Here is a 22,409-nt window from a genome sequence, read left to right as displayed (position 1 = left end):
CATACTCCACAAGGCGCATCGCGTGAGCTCCAGGCACCCCGGCGCGCTCGCTGCGGACGGACGGCAGCAGCTGGTCCCTTCCCTCAGGCAGCCCCTCTTTTTTCATTGTCATCTCTCTACAACCTTTAAAAAAGTCAACAGTGTCATCTTTTATTTTTAACATGAGACATTCATTGCACAGATCCAGAACTGATGAGAAGGGACTCTTTTTTTGACTGAAAGTGCCGTATGTGTACAGAACATAAAAGACCCTGTGTGATCCCCGCGTCCCACTTTTTCATCTTCGTGTTGCCTTCTAACATGCTGTACCCTCACACTTAGGTTATTCCTGTGGTCTGGGCCGCACTTGCAATCATCACTCTCCATCAAAATCATTTATTGTTTGTTTGCCTGTTTTCTGTGGTCCAGGTACTATATCAATGCCTGAGCCTATCCCAGACTAATTAAACCAGAGCCTAAGTCAGACTTTTTATTAGGAAAATTTTCAGACGTGTAGAACGTTCAGAGAATTTTGTGGCGAATACCTGTATAACCACCACCTAGATTCTTCTACCATAAGCATTGTCATATACTTTTTTATTATATCCATTATATATTATGTATTGACATGTATGTTACATCACATCCCTATGTTCATCCATTCATCAATTTCACTTAAAGAATGCATTTCAAAGTAAATAGCAGATATTAGTATATGTCCCCCAAGTGCTCCAGCTAGTGTTTTAAAAAGTTAATGGGGATTCTTACAGTCAAGAGTCAAAGACCACTTGTCTGACCTGTTTATTCTTTAAGCCCCTACTCTTAAGACCACCTCTTCTTACGAAGCCTTATCGGACACCTTAATTCAATATCATTTTCCCTTTCTGTGTCTTCTGACATTTTAGTGCTCGTACTGTGCTCCAGCACTGTTGACAAGTAGCCTGGCGTTGTGGTCTTTTAGGTCCTGTCATCCTGCCTTCTAGACTGTAAGAACCCCTGGACTTGAGATCGTCTTTTATTCATTTGTGTATCAACAAATCCCTGGTTTCTAGCATAGCACCTTACATGTAAAAAGTACTTAGTAAAAATTCATTGATTTGAATTATACTTGAATGAAGAAAGTATAACTGCAGCAAAAGGTATATGTGACTTTTATATGGCTAATTTGAGGACCAAGAATTCATTTATCTTGTGTGTTGCTTAGCTCATGGCAGAAATTTAGTAAATATCAATCAAGTCCAGCTGAAAATGTTTATATATTTGTGTAATTTGCTATTGCCTGGATCTGACCTAGCTAAATGTAAATCAGAAGTAGCAGAATTTAGGTCAGAAAAAGTACCAAGGGGCTAGAATTACCTCAGATACACGTTGGAAAAGGCAGAGGAACTGAAGGCACAGGTTGTAATCCCCACTTTCCATTGCTATGTGATCTGAGATAATTTTCTTCTATTTTTTTGGACCTCAGTAGCTCTTCCTGTTATGTGAAGGCGTTGATAGGAGGGGGTTAGATTAGATGACCTCTTAGGTTGCTTCTGGCTTTGATGTTGTGTGTATCTTAAAATCTGTGATTATCTTGGCTCTGCTTTATGCTGGTGGCTGTGGGATCCAGATGCGATAAAGCGGGAAGAAGTAGCTGTTGGTGAGCACACTCCTTCCCTGAACCCCTGGTAGTTCATTTCAGTTTGTAAAGTCCCTTACACATAGTGGCTGCTTGAAAAGTGTTTTCTTTTCCTTTTTTCTACTCTAGCACTGTACCTTTATGCTTTTTACAGTAAAAGAGACTTAAATTCTTCCCCTCGTTGGTTGCCTTTTGACCAGTATCTGTCTAGAGACCGCATAGTGGGGAACAAATTGTAGCTCATGGATGAAGGGACTTTATAGCTTGTAGATAACAGAGCCAGAAATTAAACTGAGGTCTCCTGATTTTAACTCCAGTCATCTTTTTGCTATATTGCCCTACCAGTGGCCCTTTTGAAACCTCACAGTGATCCTGCCTTTATTATAGAGCTATTAAGTTGATTCATAATTAATACTTCAGTATAACTGGTCGCTATACATCATTAGGCTCCCTGAGCCTCTGGGGCATTGGTACCAACCTGGTCAGTCTTTCTTTCTCTCTGTCACATTAGTTTGTTGTCTAGGACAGATAGACGACTATCATTCCAAATGTTGGCCTCAGGCCTGGCCGTGTACCACAGCATGTCTGAAGTCATCGGCTTGTCCTTCTCCCAGAGCTTCGGCCTGCAGAGACCCCTAGACAATGTAAGATGCGTGTTGTCTACTTACTCAAGAGTTCTGTGTGTTTCTTCCTTCCCCTCTCGAGATTGATGTTTTAGACTTTTTCCCCTTGTAAACAAGGTTTAAACTAGTGAAAGTTCTAAAATGTGCTAAGTATTGTGCTCCATATAAGTGCACAGAGTGAACAGTGAGGGGATCCGTGAAGTACTTGTAAAGGGAATGGAACCTGTGGGGAAGCCGTGGGAAAGGGAGGGTCGGAGGGCTCCACAGGCAAGCCCGGGAAGCAGTGTGGAAACGTCAAGGCCAGGCGAGCTCAGAGGGAGGCTGAGGAAGGCACAGAATTGTGTTCTGTGGGTGTAGTTGAAGGTACTGGCAAGTTTACCATTGAGAAAATAGATGGAGAGGGATGTCTTTTTTTCCTTTCACTTAATTTTTTTAATTTTTAAAATTAAAGTTTCAATTACAGTTGACATACAATATTATACTAGTTTGAGGTATACAACATAGTGACCAAACAACTTACAAAGTGGTCAGCCTCATAAGTTTAGTGCCCATCTGACACTGTATAGAGTTATTACAGTCTTATTGACTATATTCCCTATGCTGTACTTTGCATCCCTATGACTGTTTTTATGACTGGCAATTTGTACATCTTAATCCCTTCCATTCTGGGGGTCTTGCAAGATAGTTTCAAGTATCTAAAGTTCTGTCTAGGGAAGGGGAATAATCTTTTTTTGAATAGCCCTGATAGATAAGATTTAGGACTAAGTGATAGAAGTAGTTTTTATTTGTTTATTTGTTCACTTGTTCTTTTATTTGTTCATCTGTCCAACAAATCTTTATTGATTACCTCTTCTTTGCCAGGCCAGGTATTGGGGAAACATAAATAAGACTGAACTTTGTTTCTGAGGAGTTCACAGTCTAAGTCTGGCCAGAGGGGTGGGGGCAATATTAGGGGAAGCAAATGTGTAAACAAGTCATTACAATGCAGTGAAAGATAGGTCGAACTTAACGTTAAGTATGAACTGTCTGACCGAGGTGGCCAAAGGTAGAATAGGCTGACTTGGGAGACTGCGAAATGCCTGCCTCTGCAGGTTTTCAAGAACAGGCTGGATGACTGACCTAGGCTGGAATATGGTGTAGAGGGGTCAAACGTTGTATTCCAACAGCAGATTTCATGCTTTAAGTCACCTGGAATCTTTTTGAAAGTGGAGATCTACCACCAAGAATTCCCCGAGCATGGTGAAAGAACTGAGAAATGGAGAAAAGCTGTATTAGAAAGTCAGAGGAAGCCTTTTTTGGCACAGCCCTGGGCTGTGGTCCTGAAAGCGAGTTACATTCAGAGGGCTGTTGGCTGAAGAGGCAAGGAAAGGCCCGCTTAGGGTATCAGGTGGCTGCAGAGTATAATTTTGGAACTGGCGTTCGGAATGGGAAAGTATACTTGAGAACTGAGCCTGTCGAAGTTCTGTTTGGGGGAGCTGAGGGATGTGAGCTGGGGCTGGTAGGGACAGCAAAAGCAGATCTGCAAAGTGAAACTGGAAGAAATGGATAAAAGGCACACCACCCAGATAGTTAATTTAGATTAAGAAGATTGTCCTTGCTTACTTGATTTCTTTTGCTCAAAAAGACAAGGAGTGGTTGGTTTGCCGGAGGGATGTCAAAATGAATTATACAAAGTGATGGTTTGAACTTGACCTTGAAAGATGAGTAAGATTTTTACTGTTCAGAGGTAGGAGAAATCATCGACCCAGAAGTATGGAGGGGTTAAGAGGAGGGTAAGAGACTATTTGGCAAATTCAGGAGAACAGAGATTTTTGAGGTGTGGTTTGACTGTAAGTTGTGTCCAAGTGTGGTGCCTTCGTTTATAAGGTGAGTCAGTGTCAGATTGGGAAAAACCTTAAAATTTCATCTGTACTAAACCCCTTAAGGGCAAATATATATCCCCGTGCAAACTTTTGGTTAATTAAAATACTATTGAATCTACTGTGAGCCAGATACTGGGGTCCAGGCTTTGGATCACAAAGGTGACAAAATGGAGCCCAACCTTTGGGGAACATTCTGGATCCTGGTGAAGACATTTATAACATAGTAAAAATAAATGTAATAACCAAAAATATGTCCTTTGTGTTGGGTCTGGAGAGACACCTAACTTCTTATTGGTGAGAACATTTCCAAAAGGCATGTGTAGAAAGGATTGTGGGGGGAAATGAGATCAGTTAGTTCTGCATTTTTTAGGAAATGTTACAAAGACTCCACACTGTAGATGTTGTCTATAGCATTTAAGTAATTGATATCTAAAGCAGTGTATTCAGATGAGATCGGGTGTGTTCAGGGCGGTATGGCCATAGACTTAAAGCAATGGTATTCAAATCTGGCTGACATTAAGATCATTGATTTTTTAAAAAATTACAGATATTTGGCCTTAGGCCAGCCGTACTAAATCAAAATTTATGGGGCTTGAACCCAGGCATGTATATTTTCTAAAAAACTCTCTGTGATTGTTATGCTGTTTTTGTTTTTTAATTAGAAACTTGAGTCTCTAAAACACTGTTGTGTTTGACTCCAAGGAACTTACATTGTAAGTAGTCATGGCTGAAGACATAATTTCCACTGTAGCATGGAAGAATATTGGGAGACTTGATTAATTCTAGAAACATGTCTATCCACTGACAGTTATTTGAGGTAATAACGTCTTTCTTCATTAAAACTATTGCTACCATGTGATAGGGATTTTATTCCTTTTTATTAGATTTCATTCTTTGTATTTTCCAGAAGCACTGGAGATTACTAATAAACACAGCATCATATAGGATAGGATGGCTATTGCATTGACCGTCATATATTTAGAATGAGGTCAAATTTTAGAGGAAGGAGATAGGACCGAGGTGATATAATCCAGGTGTCAGCAAACTTTTCCTGTAAAGAACCAGATAGCAAGTATTTTAGGTTTGTGAGCACACAGTCTCTGCTGCAAACACTCCGCCCTGCCACTGGAATCTGAAAGAAGTCACAGACGATTTGTAAATGAATGGGCGTTGCTATGTTTCAGTAGAAGTATTTACAAAACCTGCAGCTTTACAGGCCCTTGATGCAGTGATACAGTCCATTCCAGAGAGGGAATGTGATTTTTCTTAGGTTACAGAATTAAAGATAGGCAGAGAATTCACTATGTGGAGTGCTGTTAGCAGTTTTATTTAATCATCATGTGAATGAATAAATGGCACCCAATGATTAAGGAATTTTTCTAAAGCTAGTAAGTGGCCCTGGGATTCACAGTTTAGCTGGGCCAAATTTCTGTTTCTTTAACTACATCATTGCAGTTTTCTGTGCCTTCCAGCGATGTAGATGGCAGAGTGCAGAGAAAAGCAAGAGCCTGGTGAATTTTCAGCAGTGCCTGGCACAGAGTAGGCCCTGTGTCTTAGAGAGTCGTCGACCGATTATGAAGGTGGTAGTCATGATATGCAGTGGGAGGGCTTGAACTGGGCCCTGGAAGAAGGATCATATAATTTGGACTCTTAAACTTTTCGACATGTATTTCCTTTTGCTCAAAAATAATAAAAGTGTTACGCTCTTTTTTCTGATTCCAGTAGCTGCTGGTGGTGGTGACCATGTCAAATAACGGCCTGGACGTTCAAGACAAACCCCCAGCGCCTCCAATGAGAAACACCAGCACTATGATTGGAGCTGGTAGCAAAGATGCTGGAACCCTAAACCATGGTTCCAAACCTCTGCCTCCGAATCCAGAGGAGAAGAAAAAGAAGGACCGATTTTACAGATCCATCTTACCTGGTGATAAAAGTACAGTATTTCATTTCTTTCTCAACATTCGTATACTCATTTCTTTTTTGTAACCTGGATAAAAGATCTGTTATTTCCTTAGCTTAATTTTCCTTTAATACCTTTTTCCCCTGTTAAATATTTCTCTTTTTTCTTTCCTAAAGTGACTGAAGTCACTTGAAAAATAGACCTATTTTTTAATTCTATTAATTATTCTAAGCAAAATTCTAAGAAAATAATCATGCCCTTGCAAGACTTGGACAATTCTGTATGTTTATTTACTTTTTAAGTTCTTAAACTGTTTATGAATTCTCAAAATGTAGGAAGTATTGACATGTCTTCATTTGGAAATGCTTTTTTTCTAAAGTAGTTTTATTTGGAATGTATTTTTTCCAAATTCTTGATTGCTTCTTCTTTATTCATATGTCCTGAGCTCACACCAGATTTGGGGATTAAATATCAATAAGAAGGGAAAGTAATAGCTGAGGAAAGGAAGCAGGACTCAGCATGAGTTCACTAGGAATAAGTCATAGTAGGTGGGCTAATTTCCTTTTTATTGATAAAACTTCTAGAAGAATAATCAGGATTTAAACAGTGTATTTGATAAAGTCACTGAAAGCCCATGGATAAGACAGTGAAATAGAGGTTTGGGTGCCCATATAGGTAGATGACTTTTGTTTGACAGCCCCTGACCCAGATATTTATTTAAGTAAAATTCTCCTGTCGTATGACAGTATGACAGGAGTATGAGTCCTGTTGCTATGAAGTAAAATTCTCAGTCGTACTGGTGTGCTGAAGAAATTGGCTTTCTGCCTGTAAATAGTTATCATGAGCTTCTGATTTAGGTGGATCTGGTTCAAATCCTGGATTCTTCACTTAGCAGCTCTCTGACTTTAGGTATGTTGGTTGACTCCTTTGACTTCAGTTTTCTATATCTAGGAAAGATTGGGATTCCTATCTCTAAAACTGGGATGGTGTCTTACATGGTTGTTGCGTGAAGGTTACATGCAAAGTTCCTAATAAATTACCTTCTGCACAGAAGGTGAATATTAGTTTCCTTTCTTTTGTTTGTTGAAGGTGGATGCATGGTTAATAGATTACATGACAAAATCAGAATTGGGATTCTGAAACAGTAGGCCAAATATAACAACCACAGTGATGAATTGCAGAAAATATCTTTCATCGCAGAAAATTATACTGTATTTTGCTGTGTATAATGTGCACCCATGTTTTTGACACAAACTTTCAGGAAAAAAACCTTTCATTTTAATATTTTAATTCAATTTATTTATTTATTTATTTATTTATTTATTTATTTATATTTAGAAACAAAACCAATGATCACATTCCAGGGTATTATTTTGTATACAGATTGTTACTGCTTTCTAGAGTTAACACTTTTAATGATAAGCATAAATAAAAGAATTGAAGACATTTGTATAGATATGAAATTAGTACTACCCGTGTATGATGTGCATCCTTATTTTTTCCTCAAAGATTAAGGCAAAAAAGTGCACATTGTACATGGCAAAATATGGCAACTGCCTAAGTACGGATTGGGGAAGATGGTAGGTGGCGGCATCATTAACCAAATAGAGACCCAGGAAGAGGAACAAGTCAAGAGGGTTGGTGGCTGGAAAGCAGGAAAGATGATGACTTTAAATACTTTGCATTTAAGGTGAAAAGATAATTTCAGACACTTTGCATTTGAAATGTCTTGATGTAGGGATGTCCAATAAGCAGTGATCCTACAAGTAGGAAATGATTGGTGAATACCTGAAATGAGAACTGTTGAGCACTTTTAGTGAGTACACTGGGCTTGCATCTTTGTGTTTGTGCTTTCCCCTACTCTACGTTCATTGTGAGCTCTTTTCAGGTCTAGGTAGAAGAGAGATGGGAAGTTGCTTACCTTGTATATTCTGACTAATTCATTTATGTAGTAGTAGCGGCCAGCTTCCTAGGTACAGGGGCTATGATGTAGGTGGTGTTTGTTACCCTGCCCTGGAACTTTCTGCTACATATGTAGTCACTTTGTCCCTGAATTTAGGTGTGTGCTTATTTTTAATATTGTGCTTTTATCAATGATAATTGTAGTAAGATCTCTATAAATAAGTAGGTCTTCAGTCCAAGTTTCTGCATGTCATGAAAAGGACTTTTAAATAAAAAATTAAAAGGTTGGAATTGCTCTTGCTGACAAACTAGGAAGATAAAATTCCTGCCCAATGAGCATCATCATTTAAAAACTTGTTCTTCAAAGGATACCATGAAGAAAGTAAAAAGATAAACTGCAGGATTGGGGGAAATTTTCCCAAATTATATATCTGATAAGGTACTTGTCTCAAAAATATATCAGGAGCTATTACAATTGAACATTAAAAAGATAACTTAATTTAAAAATGGGCAAAGGATCTGCATAGATGTCTCTCCAAAGAAGATATGAAAATGGCCAGTAAGTTCATTAAAAGATGCTCATAATCACTAACCATTAAGGAAATGCAAATTAGAACCACAGTGAGAGACTACTTCACATCCACTAGGATGGCAGTAATAAAAAGAGATAGTAAGTGTTGACAACGATGTGGAGAAATTGGAACCCTCATACACTGCTGGTGGGAATTTCAAATGGCGTAGCCAGCTGTGGAAGAGTCTGTCTGTTCCTCTAAAGGTTGAACATAGAGTTACCCTGTAACACAGAAATGAAAATATGCCCACACAAAAACTTGTACATGAATGTTTGTAGTACCGTTATTCGTAATAGCCAAAAAGTAGAAACATACCTAAATAATCCATCAATTGATGAATGGATAAATAGAATGTCATACATCTGTCCATACAGAGAAATATTATTTGGTAACAAAAAGAAATGAAGTCCTGATCCCTGCTATGCCATGGGTGGACCTTGATAACAGTGTCAGTGAAAGAAGGCAGTCACAAGAGGCCGTGTATTTTATGATTCCTTTTATATGAAATGTTCAGAATGGGCAAATCCATGGGCAAAAAGTAGATGAATGATTGCCTAGGACTGTGGGGGAAGCAAATGGGATCAGAGAGCACTGATTAAGTGGTATGATTTTTCTTTTGAGGGTAATAAAAATGTTCTAAAATTGATTGTGAGGATGTTTGCCAAGTTCTCTCAATATACTAAAAGCCACTGAATTGTACACTATGTATGTGAATTGTACGGTATATGAATTGTATCTCAGCAAAACTCTTTAAAAAGGAAAGATTGCTGCCTGGAACAGCAGATAAAAGCACAACTTTCAGACACCATTGGGAACTGAAGGAATGACCTTATGTGCTAAGTAGGGAGGTGGGGGTCTGGAGAGCTGGGTGTAGTCTTGCTTCTCCGATAAAGTGGCTGCCTGATTTCGGTCAGTTACTTCTCTGTACACTTCAGTGTCTTCATCTAAAAATTTAGAACCAATCCAGTGGACAAATAGAGTCTCTTTTACCTTTAAAGTCCTGTAATAAGATAAATGAGATATTATGAAGATAAAGTTGGATCAGGTTATGTAAGTAGGTGAAAAGAATCCAGGCCATTGTCAAGTACTTGAACCCGTTATAAAGCTGTAGCCCCAGGAGTTCTTCTGGAAATCCTTGCAGAGTAAGACCTCTTAGACCATCTGGTCTGAAAACAAATCTCTTACCTCAGTATCAAATCTGTGTCTCTATAAATTCAAAGCACAGAGGTAGAAAACATAGAGTTACCAGAAGTTCTTATGAAATGATTTAGTAAGCTTTCTTTCATTCCGTGGGTATAGGTTTTTCCACACATGCTCTGAGCACATAGGTTTAAAATACTAGATAGCTATGATTCCTGTGTACATCAAAATGAAATTTTTTTGAAAAGTGAGTTTTTTCCCTCTTTTTTTTTTTTGGAGCTTTTATTCAGCTTGATTTCATGCACGTTGATATTGCCATTCAGCCAATCAGCATTTGTTGACCTGTTGCCTCGTGTTTAACTTAGTCCTGGCAGGACACACAGCAGTGTTGGCAGTCACTGAAGTGTTAATTTATGCCCTTTGTAAAGTAGTTGAGATTTTGTACCAGCTGCCTAAAGCAATGGTCTAGAACTGGACTTAGATGACCTAGATTGAGTCCTACTGTGGTAGGCAGTTAGACAGACAGGAGCAGAGCAAGGACGATGGGCCAGGTACAGCCTGGACGATGTGACCAGAAGGTCACAGCATGGTGGTGGGAGAGTCTCAGGTGACTAGCAATGGGGAAAACAAGGACCTTGCTCCTAGGGTAGCCTTTCTTTCTCTAGCATATTGCTGGTCGTGTGCTTCAAACCCCCTGACTTTTCATATTTGGTCATTCGGTTCAGATCCTCCCCAGACCTTTCCTACCTTGGCATGTCGCTAGTCATACAGGTTAGACCCCCTTAGAGGGGGAAGAGCAAGGTGGCCAGAGAATAGTCCTTAAACATTAAGCTCCCAGGACAATGAGGTTCCAACCTAAATCAAATACATCTCGGCCTCAGTTGTGTTTTAGCTCCAGGCCCAGAAAAGCAGCAAAACCAGATAAGTGATGCCACAGCTGACATCAGGACCAGCTGCGCTGGCTCATGACCTCTGCTCTGGCACCAACCAGTTAGTGGAGACTGGAACTTTGAAAGGACACACCTGGAAAGCTAGAGCTCCTCCCCTCGGACAGCTCCTAAAATTTCCACCCTTAAAAGCTCTCAGGCCAAGAGAACCCAGTGCACTCTCCTTCCTGGGAGCACACCTGTGCTTTTCCTTTCCCCATCTTCTTTCCCCCCATGCACGGTACCTTTACCTTTCTCTCTCCTAAGTTCCAAGGGCCCTTCTTTTGCCTCTGTAACTTGTTTCCTGAGCCCATTTCTTCTACCACTCACTTCTTCTACCTCTGTGACTTCCTAAATAAACTTTCTTTTATAATTTGAGGCTTGGCTCTGAATTCTTTCTTAGCCAGAACTTAAGTACCGAGGTTGCTGAACTGAGGTCTGATCTACCTCCGCTGGTCTAACCCCTGGTTCTATTCTTACCGCGAACACTACCTCTGACATTTACTAATAACTCTGTTATTTTTTACCTCTTACCTATTTATTTTAATCCCAGTATCCTTATCTGTAACATAGTAATAATAATTTTCATCTATTCCATACCATTAGTGGGCTTTTGTCATTTGATGTAGTCGGTATAAAAGCAGGTGTCCAATCTTTTGGTGTCTCCGGGCTACACTAGAAGAATAAGACTTGTCTTGGGCCACACATTAAATGCACAAACACTAACGAAACTGATCAGCCAAAAAAAAAAAAAAAAGGTTTTAAGTAAGTTTACCATTTTGTGTTGGGCTGCACTCATAGCCATCTTGGGCCATGTGTGGCCTGTGGGCCGCAGGTTGGACACCCCTGTATAAAACACTGTACAGATATAAAGTGTTGTTGCTTTTTACTAAAAACCTCATTTCTTGTTTTATGTGATACATACAACAACTCATTTTCAGTTGTGGAGCTGAGGGTTAGAAAAAAGTAAATTGTTCAAGGTCTCACAGCTGGAAAGTGGCAGGGACGAGTGTGGAACTAAGTGTCTTAAAATATTCGTTACATCCTAGCACACTGTCTCTGGTAGTTGTTCTCAACCCAGATTTCACATCTGACTCACTCATGGTGCTTTTAAAAAATACAGTTGCCTGGGTTTTACCCAGGCTTTTGGATCCAGAATTTCCAGAGGGCTAGCTTCAGGATTCTAAGGAGATCTGGGAGTAGAGTTCTCAGTGGGCAGTGATGGTGACTGAGGCTGAGTTGGCGGTGGGGAGCAGGTCTGTGGGCGTGCCCCCATGCTGACCTGCAGCCTGGGTGGCTTCAGCGTGTGCCTGGGGGAGCACTGGAAGAAGCTGTCATCGAGGGCCTGTGATAGGTGGTGCTGGGCCGCAGAATTCCACGTGGGGAAGCCTGCTTCCTGTGGTTAGGATCTGGAGCCTTCGGTTTATTCTAGGAAGGTCTGCAGCATTTTGTTTGGAATCTTTCTGGCTGCATTTTCACAACCAAAGTGGAATTCTCTGAGCTTGGGAAGCATTTAGCAAAGTTAATTTTAAAACTGGACTACGTCAGTGTTTATCTCTCCAAGTTTGGAGCATTTTACTGCGTTGAGCTCAGATTAGCTCAGCTGAACCAATGAGAGGGGCTTCTTAAAAATAAACCTTAAAAAAAAAAATCAGGCCAGTGACTTGTGCTGAAATTTGGATAGCTGTACAGCAATATGGGATTTTGTGGTATCAGCCTCATTTCTCATGTTATCAGAAGGCTGAATGGACTAGGCCAAAGATACAGTTAAAGTCAGGATATGTGAGGTTATAAGCTTGTTTTTTCACTTTTTAAGTCCTCAAGTCTGTAATCTCTAGTTACAGGAAATCAAGATGAAACCTTCTCTTTTCTTTCTTTTCCATTTTTTAAGTACCATAAAACAACAAACATTTATTATCTCACAGTTTTGGGGAGTCAGGAATCCAGGAGCAATTTAGTTGGGCAGTTCCGACCTAGGTATCTCATGAGGTTGCAGTACAGATGTTTCTGGTACCTTCTTATGTTAAAGGTAACTCAGCTTACAAAGATCACTTTAGCTCACAAAGCACATGCATTTTCTTTACCTTATCTGATCCTCAAAATAATAATAATAACAGTAATAAAAATAGCACATAACAGAGTAAGAACACATAATAAAATAGTAAGAACAATAACATAGCTACTAATATTATTTGGGCCATAATTTTGTACTGAAGAATCTTACATCTTCGGTTAGGAGGTAAGTCTTAAAAACCTCAAGGAATCATACAGGATATGACATGACTAAATGCTGACTCAGTGTCTTGGGAATTCACAGAAGGAGGAAAGGTCAGGAAATTCAGTTTGGAAGAAGTGGGACTTGAACCAGCCTTTAAAAGATGGCTGAATGTTTTAACAGGGAGAATGCGAGGAAGAACAGAAAAAGTGAGCGAAAACTCGGAGGTGGGAATGTGGGAGGTGTATGCAAAGGCTGCAGAGCTGAGAGTGAGTGGCCCGTGGAGGCAGAGCCACCTTCAGCATTACCCTGTGTGTTTATGTTTTAAATGCTTTCATATCCCCAGAGGCTCTTTTCAATAGACTGCTCATCCGCTGAGCCACTCTCTGTGTGACTTCATTACCAAAATTCCTTTTGTATTTGGTATTCCATGCCTGTGATATGGTACCTTATAAAGCATATTAATAACATAATAGAAATAAAATATAACTACAATAACATAAATATAAAACAAAAAAATATAAAAATAATTGTTCTTAACAGACTTTTAAGTGACTAGATCAAAAGAATTTTAGGAACAGAAAGCAATTCCAAAGCCCTGCAACATGTCCCAGCATTCTACTTAGCTACGAGTAAGGCAGATGGATTTATGTCAAAAATGATGGCTTAATTTATCAGTCCGGTAAACCCTTAGCTTGCCATCTCTCAAAGCAGCTGTTGTTTGGAAGAGAAATTGTCAAGTGGGTAAATAGCTAAAACCCGTGGTCATTTCGGATTGGTTTCTTTCACCTAGTAATGTGTATTTAAGGTTCCTCTTGTCACGGCTTGATGGATGGTTTCTCTTTAGTGCTGAATAGTATTTCATTATCTGGATGTACCACAGTTTATCTATTCACCGACTGAAGTATACCTTGGTTGTTTCCAACTTTTGGCAGTTATGAATAAAGCTGAAATAAACATCTGTGTGCAATGTTTTGTGTAAACATAAGGTTTCAGCTCATTTGGGTAAATACTAAGGAGTGCAATTGGTTGATTATATGGAAGGAGAATATTTAATTTTATAAGAAACTGTCAACCTGTCTTCCAAAGTGACTGCCATTTTACATTCCCACCAGCAATGAATTAAAGTTTTTGTTGCTCTGTATCCTTGTCAGCATATATGGCCTGCCAGTTTGGAGTTTTGATCATTCTAACAGGTGTGGAGTGGTATTTCATTGTTGTTTTAATTTGCAGCTCCCTAGGACGTATGACCTTGAGCATCTTTTCCATCTGTAGATCTTCTTTGGCAACATGTGTCTTCATGTCTTTTGCTCATTATCTTGTTTTCTTATTGTTGAGTTTAGGAGTTCTTTGCATAGTTTGGATAATATTTCTTTATTAAATACATCTTTTGCAAATATTTTCTCCCTGTCTGTAGTTTGTCTTCTCATTGTCCTGATTCTCAAACTTTTATTTTTTTAAATTTTTGTTGAATTTATTGGGGTGACCTTGGTTAATAAAATGATGTAGGTTTCAAGTATACAGTACATCATCTGTATATTGAATTGTGTGCTCACCATCCAAACTCAATACCCCTTTCCGTCACCATTTATCCCCGCTTTACCCTGATCTGTCTCCTCCCACGTCCTTTTCCTTCTGGTAATCACCATACTGCATACTGTTATGTGTATCTATGAGGGTTTGTTGTTGTTGTTGTTGCTTAATTCCTTCACCTTTTGCACCAAGGCCCCAAATACCCTCCCCTCCAAGAGCTGTCAGATTGATATTTATATCTGAGTCTCTTTTTATTTTGTTTATTAGAGTCTATATATAAGTGAAATTATATGGTATTTGTCTTTCTCTGACTGGCTTCTTTCACTTAGCATAGTACTCTCCAGGTTCATCCATGCTGTTGCACAAGGTAAAATTTTCTTTTTCTTCTTATTCTTCTTCCTCTTCCTCCTCTCCCTCTACCCCCAAGTAGTATTTCATTGTATAAATGTACCACAGCCTTTTTATCCACTCATCTACTGATGGGTACTTGGTCTGCTTCCAAATCTTGGCTATTGTCAATAAGTTGGCAATGAATATAGGGGTGCACATATTCTTTCGAACTAGTGTTTCAGGTTTTTTCAAAACTTAGTCCCTGAAGTTTTTTCAACTTCAGTCCCAGAAGTTGAATCGCTGGGTCATAAGACAGTACCATTTTTAATTTGTTGAGGTAACTCCATACTGCTTTCCAGAGTGGCCGCACCAATCTGCAATCCCACCAACAGTGCACAAGGTCTCCCTTTTTCCCATCCTCACAACACTTGTTGTTTGTTGATTTATTGATAATAGCCATTCTCACAGGTGTGAGGTGATATCTCATTGTGGTTTTAATTTGCATTTCTCTGATGATTAATGACATTGAGCATGTTTTTATATGTCTATGGCAATCTGTATGTCTTCATTGGAAAAGTGTTTATTTAGGTCCTTTCCTCTTTTTAATTGGTTTGTTTGTTTTTTGGTGTTGAGTTATATATGTTTTTATCAGTTTTGAGTATTATTGCCTTATCAGATATATCATTGATGAATATGTTCTGCCATTCAATGGGTTGTCTTTTTTTAAAAAAAGATTTTATTTTTACTTATTTATTTTTAGAGAGAGGGGAAGGGAAGAAGAAAGAGAGGGAGAGAAACATCTATGTGTGGTTCCCTCTCATGCACCCCCTACTGGGGTCCTGGCCCACAACCCAGGCATGTGCCCTGACTGGGAAAAACACCCTATGGTTCTCAGGCCCATGTTCAGTCCACTGAGCTACACCAGCCAGCGCTCTTTAATCCATTTTGAGTTTATCTTTCTCAATGGTGTAATAAGGTGGTCTAGTTTCATTTTTTCCTTGCATATTGTCCAGTTTTCCCAACACCATTTATTGAATAGACCACCTTTAGCCCGTTATATGTTCTTGCCTCTTTTGTTAAATATTAATTCATCATAAAGATGTGGGTTTATTTCTAGGCTCTTTATTCTGTTCTGCTGATCTATACATCTGTTTTTCTGGCAGTACCATGCTGTTTTGATTACTATGGGTCTTATAGTTTCATATCAGGTAGCATGATTCTTCAAACTTTGTTCTTTTATCTCAAGATCGCTGTTGCTATTTGGGGTCTTTCGTTGTTCCACATACATTTTTGGAATATTTACTCTAGTTCTATGAAATATGCCATTGATATCTCAATAGAAACTGCATTGAAATCTGTAGGTTACTTTGGGTAGTATGGATGTTTTGATGACTTTAATTCTTCCTATCCATGAGCACCGTATATGCTCTCACTTATTCGTATCTTCAGTTTCTTTCTTCAGTGTTGCATAATTTTCCAAGTACAGCTCTTTTACATCTTGGGTTAAATTTATTCCAAGGTATTTTTCTTGATATAATTGTAAATGGGATTGTTTTCTTAGTTTCCCTTTCTGATAGTTCATTATTGGGATAAAAAATGCAACTGATTTCTAGATATTTTATTTTGTATCCTGCTACTCGACTGCACTCATTATCAGTTCTAGTAGTTTTTTGGTGGAGTCTTTAGGGTTCTCTAAGTACAGTATCATGTTATCTGCAAATAATGACAGTTTACTTTTTCCTTTCCAGTTTGGATGCCTTTTATTTCCTTTTCTTGTCTGATTGCTGTGGCTAGGACTTCCAGTACTATGTTGAATAAGAGTGGTGAAAGCAGATATCTCTGTCTTTTTCCTGACCCTAGAAGAAATACTTTTAGTTTCTGCTCATTGAGTATGATGTTGGCTGAGTGTTGATTCTTAAACTTTTATACGCACATGATTCATTTGGGCTCTTACTAAAATTCATCTTCTGATTCAATAGCTCTATTATGGTGCTTGAGATTCTACATTCCAGAAGTCTCCCATGGTGCTGATGCTGCTTGAATAGCAAGTCTGTAGATCAGCCTGATTGTTGTTTGCATTGGAGAGGACGAGAATGCAGGTGATGGGTTGCTGTTAGAATGGTTCAGGCCATAGATAACAGTGCAGGAAATACGCTGGTGGCAATGAAGAAGGAAAAGGGTGGATAAATTTGATAACTCTGTAGAAGAAAAAACTCATTTATAACTTGGGGACTGGAATGCATTGGGAGAGAGAGGATAGAGAACATAAGCAGCAGCAGTGCATGAGAGGCAGAATGACAGAATAGAAAGACCTTGGAGCTGGGAATCTGAAAACCTTAGTTCTGGTCCCAGATCTGCTTTTAACTTGCTGTCTGACCTTGGGCAGGTTACTTAATTTCTTGGAACCTGTTTCTTCTGTCAAATGGGCACCATAATCACTGCTCTGCTTGTCACTCAGTTGTTTTGCAGTTCTAGTAAACTATAATATATGTGAAAGTACCTTGTAAACACTAGAGCGTGATACAAATACAAAACTAATTCCATCTGCAATGACCCTATTTCGAAATAGAGTAACATTCTGAGGTCCTAGGAGTTAGGACATACGATTTTTGTGGGGGCACAATTCAACCCCTAACAAGGGTACTTCAGCACAATAACTTTCTACAAGGTCAGAAGGACCTTAGAGAACATGTACTTTATGTGAGACCCTTGATGGTGTTGCTGGTGAAAGTGGGGCTCTTTCACGGAATTGAGAGAAAAGCATTTCACCAACCCATGCGTGGGAGATTGTGGTGCAGCAGTATTTATTTGGGTGGAGGACTGACCCTTTTCTGATCTCCATCTGACCTGCCATGGAAAAAGTTCAACCATGTCTTCAGCAAGGCCAGAACAAATGCCAGTGTCCAGAGTTTCTGTTTCATATTAAAGCTCAGTCCTTTGGAGCTTGCAGGTGGCTACTAAGCAGTCTCAGTCCCCATCCAGGTAGCTTAGCACTGTTCCTGGCTATATTGCTATACCCAGGCTCCTACCTGGAGACTTGAGTTTGGAGTCTGCACAGCTGCCAGCTCTGCAGCTGCTAGGGCCATGTGGTTATGGGGAAGGAATGTACTGAGAGTATGGAGAAAGAGTATAGGGGGTGAGCATGGTTCACCAAGAGAGCTCTTCTTTGTTCCCCAAGATTATATTATCTTGGGTCTGGAGCTTCTTCACAATAACCCATCAACTTCCCAAGGTTTTGTAAGATCCTAATGGGTCCATCCCCTGACCAGTCCATCTTTCCCAGGCTAGATCGACAGGCTTCTGTGGTTTGCCATCTTGACTTCTGTTGGGCACGTGCCTACCTTCCCCTGCTCCCACCTGTAATTGGGTACCGGAGGTGGGAAGGGAGGGGTGTAAATCCTTGGCGGGACAATGTTGCGATTTCCCTGGAGTATGAAGCTTAACTTTTGGGGGAAGCAAACAGGCGTATGCCTGTCCATCAGACTCAACAATGTCTGATTCCCTTTGCTGCCTTTCTTATTACTAGTTAGCTAACTATCTGTGGTAACAATGGGAGAGAGATGACTACGAGTCATTGGACTTAGTGACCCTTTAAGGTCCTAAACTAGGGAGGCAGCACAACATAGTGGTTCAGAGCCCAGGCTGTGAGCCACGCTGCCTGGGTTTGGGTCTGGGCACTGCCAGTTTATTAACCATGTGATCTTGGGCAAGTAATGTAATCTCTGTGCTTCAGTTTATTTATCTGTAAAATAAGGATGACAGTACCTAACTGATAGGGTTTCTGTGAGGCTGCAGTTAATTAATACATATGAAGAACTTGAACCATTGTCTGGTAAGCACCTGATAAAATATTAGTGATTCATATTATTAAAGTAACTTCCAAATAGAAAATTCTGTAATTTAGAACACCTTAGAACAGACTGTAATCAAAGACCAAACAAATAGGATGCAGGCGTAGAAGCTCGTAGAATGTAGGATGTGAGGGCTGGAAGTGTCTTTAGGAACCATCTACCTGAGAGCTTTCTCTTTTTACAAATGGGGGAAACCAGGGTTCAGAAAAAGGAAGTGGCTTTCCCTGGATTGAATGGCCCATGAGTGGTAGAACCAGGACGAGAAACGCTGATGAATATTCTTTTTGTGTCTCCTTTACTTTAGTTCAACAAAAAAAATTGTCTTTAATCATGCATTGAGCATCTACTCCAATTTAAGTCCAGCACAGTGTTCTGTAAACACATATGTGAAGGAGACAGTTTTTGGCTTTCAGAGGAGCCTGCAGCTCAACAAAGAACTAAATAAGCCTAAAAATGTAATAATGTTAGCTTTTTTCTTTTTAAATTTCTATTTCCCTGTTTCTCTTGCAGCAAATAAAAAGAAGGAGAAGGAACGGCCAGAGATTTCTCTTCCTTCAGATTTTGAGCACACGATTCATGTCGGTTTTGATGCTGTCACAGGGGAGTTTACAGTAAGTCTCGGGTCACAGGAGGGCCTTTGGTCTTTCAGACTTCTGGCGATGCATTGTTAGAGTCCGTCCTTTCTAGTTTTCCTGATACCTCTGTCTTTGCCTGAGACTCTCATTACTATCTTCTTATATTCATGAGAAGGACACTTGACTCATCTCCGAAAATATACCAAAAAAATCTTTGACTCTTCATTCCTTAAATAGAGCTTGATAAAGTGACCCCTTGGCAGCAGGCTCTGTTCCGGACACTGATGATGCAGAGACAAATCAGACAAAGGTCCTGCTCTAGAGCAGGAATAGCCTGGTGAAGGAGCAAAATCTCAAATGTTTCATACAAGGAGATACATATTACAAAGAGACTTGTGTAGCACTCCGAGGGTGTAGAGAGAAAGGAATGACTAAATCCGTCTTTGCTTGCAAGTGTCCAAGTGAGCTCTGATTTTCTTTCAGGGCTCCCTGTGACTGTCTTCCTGACAGCCTTACATGTTTCTCTTCCAGGGGATGCCAGAGCAGTGGGCCCGCTTGCTTCAGACATCAAATATCACTAAGTCGGAGCAAAAGAAAAACCCTCAGGCTGTCCTGGATGTGCTGGAATTCTATAACTCAAAGAAGACCTCTAACAGCCAGAAGTACATGAGCTTTACAGGTATGAGGGTTGTGTCCAGGGCATTCTAGGAAAAGAGGGATTTCCTTCTGGGCGGAAAGAGCCCCTAACTGTTGGCGTGGGGTGAGAGAAGAAAGTATTGGAAAAAGTGGAGATAGTACTTTCACTAAGACAGAATTTTGAAATTTGAGAGTCACGATGATGTGTTTTTGCATCACTCTTGAGTCTTTACTCTGCAACTGCATGTTTTTAAAAGGCATACACTTTGTGCTAGAAGATCTAAATTCTGATGTTCACTGGGTTCTAACATTCACTCTACTTCTTTGAGCCTCAAAATGGGGATAATTCTATCTCTAGAGGTTGTAGTGAGGAATAAATGAGCTCATTGATGTGGAAGTGCCTTATAGGTTATAAACAGCACCATAGAAAAGTAGCTGTCATTATCATCATTATTCTTAATATCATTAAGTTATTTAATAACACATTTAATGTGTATCTTTTAAGTAGGTAAGCCCAGTTTCTTCCTCAAGGCACTAATTTTTATCAGTCAAATGAAAAACAGGTTAGTAATAATAAATGTTCTTTAGATGTACTCTCTCTGTCTAGGGGACTATGTTTTTCAGAGTTGTTTTTAATAGCAGAATTGAGATTAGAATCCAGGTCCCCGAATCCTATACCAGCACCCTTTGAGTTTCCTAATTGCCTCTAGTAACTTCAGTTGGAGAACCTCCTTTTATGAAAGAAAATTTTATAGCAGAGAAAAAAATTTTTTTAGATAAGTTGAAAGAAGGCCCACCTTTCTGGAAACTTACCTTTTGTATAGCATCTTAGAATGTTAGAGCAAGAAATATCCTATATATGTATCACTTCCAGTTTTCCCTTGTTTTGCAGACAAAGCCAATAAAGTCTTTCTAGTGTGGCTAAATTAGCAGCAGAGCTGGCCTCCTATCTCCGAGTTCAGGGCTCTTTCCAGAGTTCATGCTGTCTTTTTCAAAGGGCAGGGTTGTTGGGGAAGGTGAGAACCAGGATGCGCTAGCTGATTTGGAAGGATGCTTTCCCCAGCAAGTATCTGGCTTGCATCAAAGGGCACAGATGGTGAGGAGGGCAGGCTGCAGCTTCGCCCAGGAGAGGGTCATCGCACGTTCCCAGCAGTGTTTCCTTCTTCACGTCTGGCCCCGCTGGGTCCACCTTACTTCTTCCATTGAAGGACTGGGGCATTCCAAGGAGGAATTGGGGTTCAGGGGTTTTGGGGGGCAAGTTTTCTAGTCAGGAGGTTAGAGCTTGTGTTTTAGGGCGTTTGTCACAGAGACATGAGATTATAGAGCTGGCTTTAAAAGCCTCAGCAGCAAAGTTTTTGGAAGAATTTTCTTTCATTTTTGTATTACTATTATTTATTAATTGTTATATTATTTACTTGCATTACAATTGTAAATATTCCCCTTTCCATTCTGTACTCTTTGGAAGGAAATCACTGTGCACAACTCATGCCTAAGGATACATAAAAGCATTAAGTTGCACTTTCTTTTTTTAAATCATTTTTTATTGTTCTTCTATTACAGTTGTACCAATTTTTTCCCCTTTGCCCTCCTCTGCCCATCCCAGCCCCTGCTCCCATAGTAAATTCCCACACTGTCCTTGCGTACATGTGTGTAGATGTATACAGGTGCCATGTATGTATATGGAAGCATAGCTCTGTGGGTTTGCATATATTTGGAATTAAAATCCATTAAGTATTCATGAATGAATAGACATACACATTCAGGTAATTGTGTGTATATTCATCTATGTGCACATATGTGAATAACATTGAGTATTCTGCGTGTGCACGTGCATGCATGCATGCGTGTAGGATTTTTAAATTTCTAGACTTTGAGGACCTGAGCTAACTCTAGGCAAAATTTTGTTTGGCACAGTTTATTTTTAATGTCGCATCTCTCCTTTTTATGATTCCTCTTGTTTCGTGCTATTAATTATGCTAACACTACCTCAATCTGTATATGGTTGTATATAAATGATGTCATTTGATACTCATAATGGCCTTGTGGGGTTGGTAGGGGAAGGATTATTATCCCCATTTTCCAGACTCAGAGAAATTAAGTGACTCACTCAGGGTGACTCAACTGATATGTGATGGAAGTGTGTTTTAACGTGGGCCTTTAATCTCTTTGCTTTTTATAACCCAAGCGTGATCCTTCATGCCAATTTTTGTTAATTTTTCTATTTTTTAAGCACTTTATTTTCTGTACCAATTAGTAGCTAATATGCTGGCAAAAAGTAGTCTAGATTGACAACTCAAAGTTCTGGAGTTTAGCCCTATGTAGCCACTGATTTATGTAATCTTGAATGAGTTTCTTTTGTTCTCTGAACTTTAGTTTCCTCATTTGTAAAGTGAGGAGATTGGAAGTACTTTCTGCTCTGTCATTCTGTGCTATGGGATTTGATTTTGAAATATAGAAATTAGACATTACAGTTAAAGGAGCAAAACTTACTTGCTTCTTGTGTGGATGAGGTATATTTCTTATCACAATAGTAAGTGTTTGTAGACACTACCAGTTCACAAGGTCAGGGTAGTACAGTGAGGGCATTGTGCTTTGCTTTGCCTAAGCTTATGTTCTTTGGACAAAGGGAACAAATGAATTATGTTTAAAGTATATCCTGATTGATTTCTCTAGAATAGAGCTGGGTATTCAGGGTTTGTTTTAAGAACATTGTGTCATAGCTTGTGGGTTCATTATTTGTCATAGGA

At 39.6% G+C, this 22,409-nt stretch overlaps 1 protein-coding gene across 3 annotated transcripts in view; it reads left to right on the top strand.

Moving 5' to 3' along the window:
• PAK1 (p21 (RAC1) activated kinase 1) overlaps positions 1 to 22,409 on the top strand; it is a 145,679-nt gene that overhangs the window by 78,110 nt on the left and 45,160 nt on the right. For 2 of the 3 annotated variants that reach the window (XM_053670805.1, XM_037138569.2), the window contains exons 2-4: positions 5,805 to 6,015; positions 18,962 to 19,062; positions 19,558 to 19,705. In XM_053670805.1, the coding sequence (XP_053526780.1) occupies positions 5,826 to 6,015; positions 18,962 to 19,062; positions 19,558 to 19,705 (439 nt within the window). In that variant the 5' untranslated portion in view covers positions 5,805 to 5,825. The remainder of the gene's footprint in view (positions 1 to 5,804; positions 6,016 to 18,961; positions 19,063 to 19,557; positions 19,706 to 22,409) is intronic. The other variant, XM_053670806.1, reaches the window with a different exon arrangement.

The sequence above is a fragment of the Artibeus jamaicensis genome, unplaced genomic scaffold (genome assembly GCF_021234435.1).
Source record: "Artibeus jamaicensis isolate MK-2021 breed Jamaican fruit bat unplaced genomic scaffold, CSHL_Jam_final contig_64, whole genome shotgun sequence".
Taxonomy (NCBI): Eukaryota; Metazoa; Chordata; class Mammalia; order Chiroptera; family Phyllostomidae; genus Artibeus; species Artibeus jamaicensis.
This window is presented reverse-complemented; position numbering and strand designations above follow the sequence as displayed.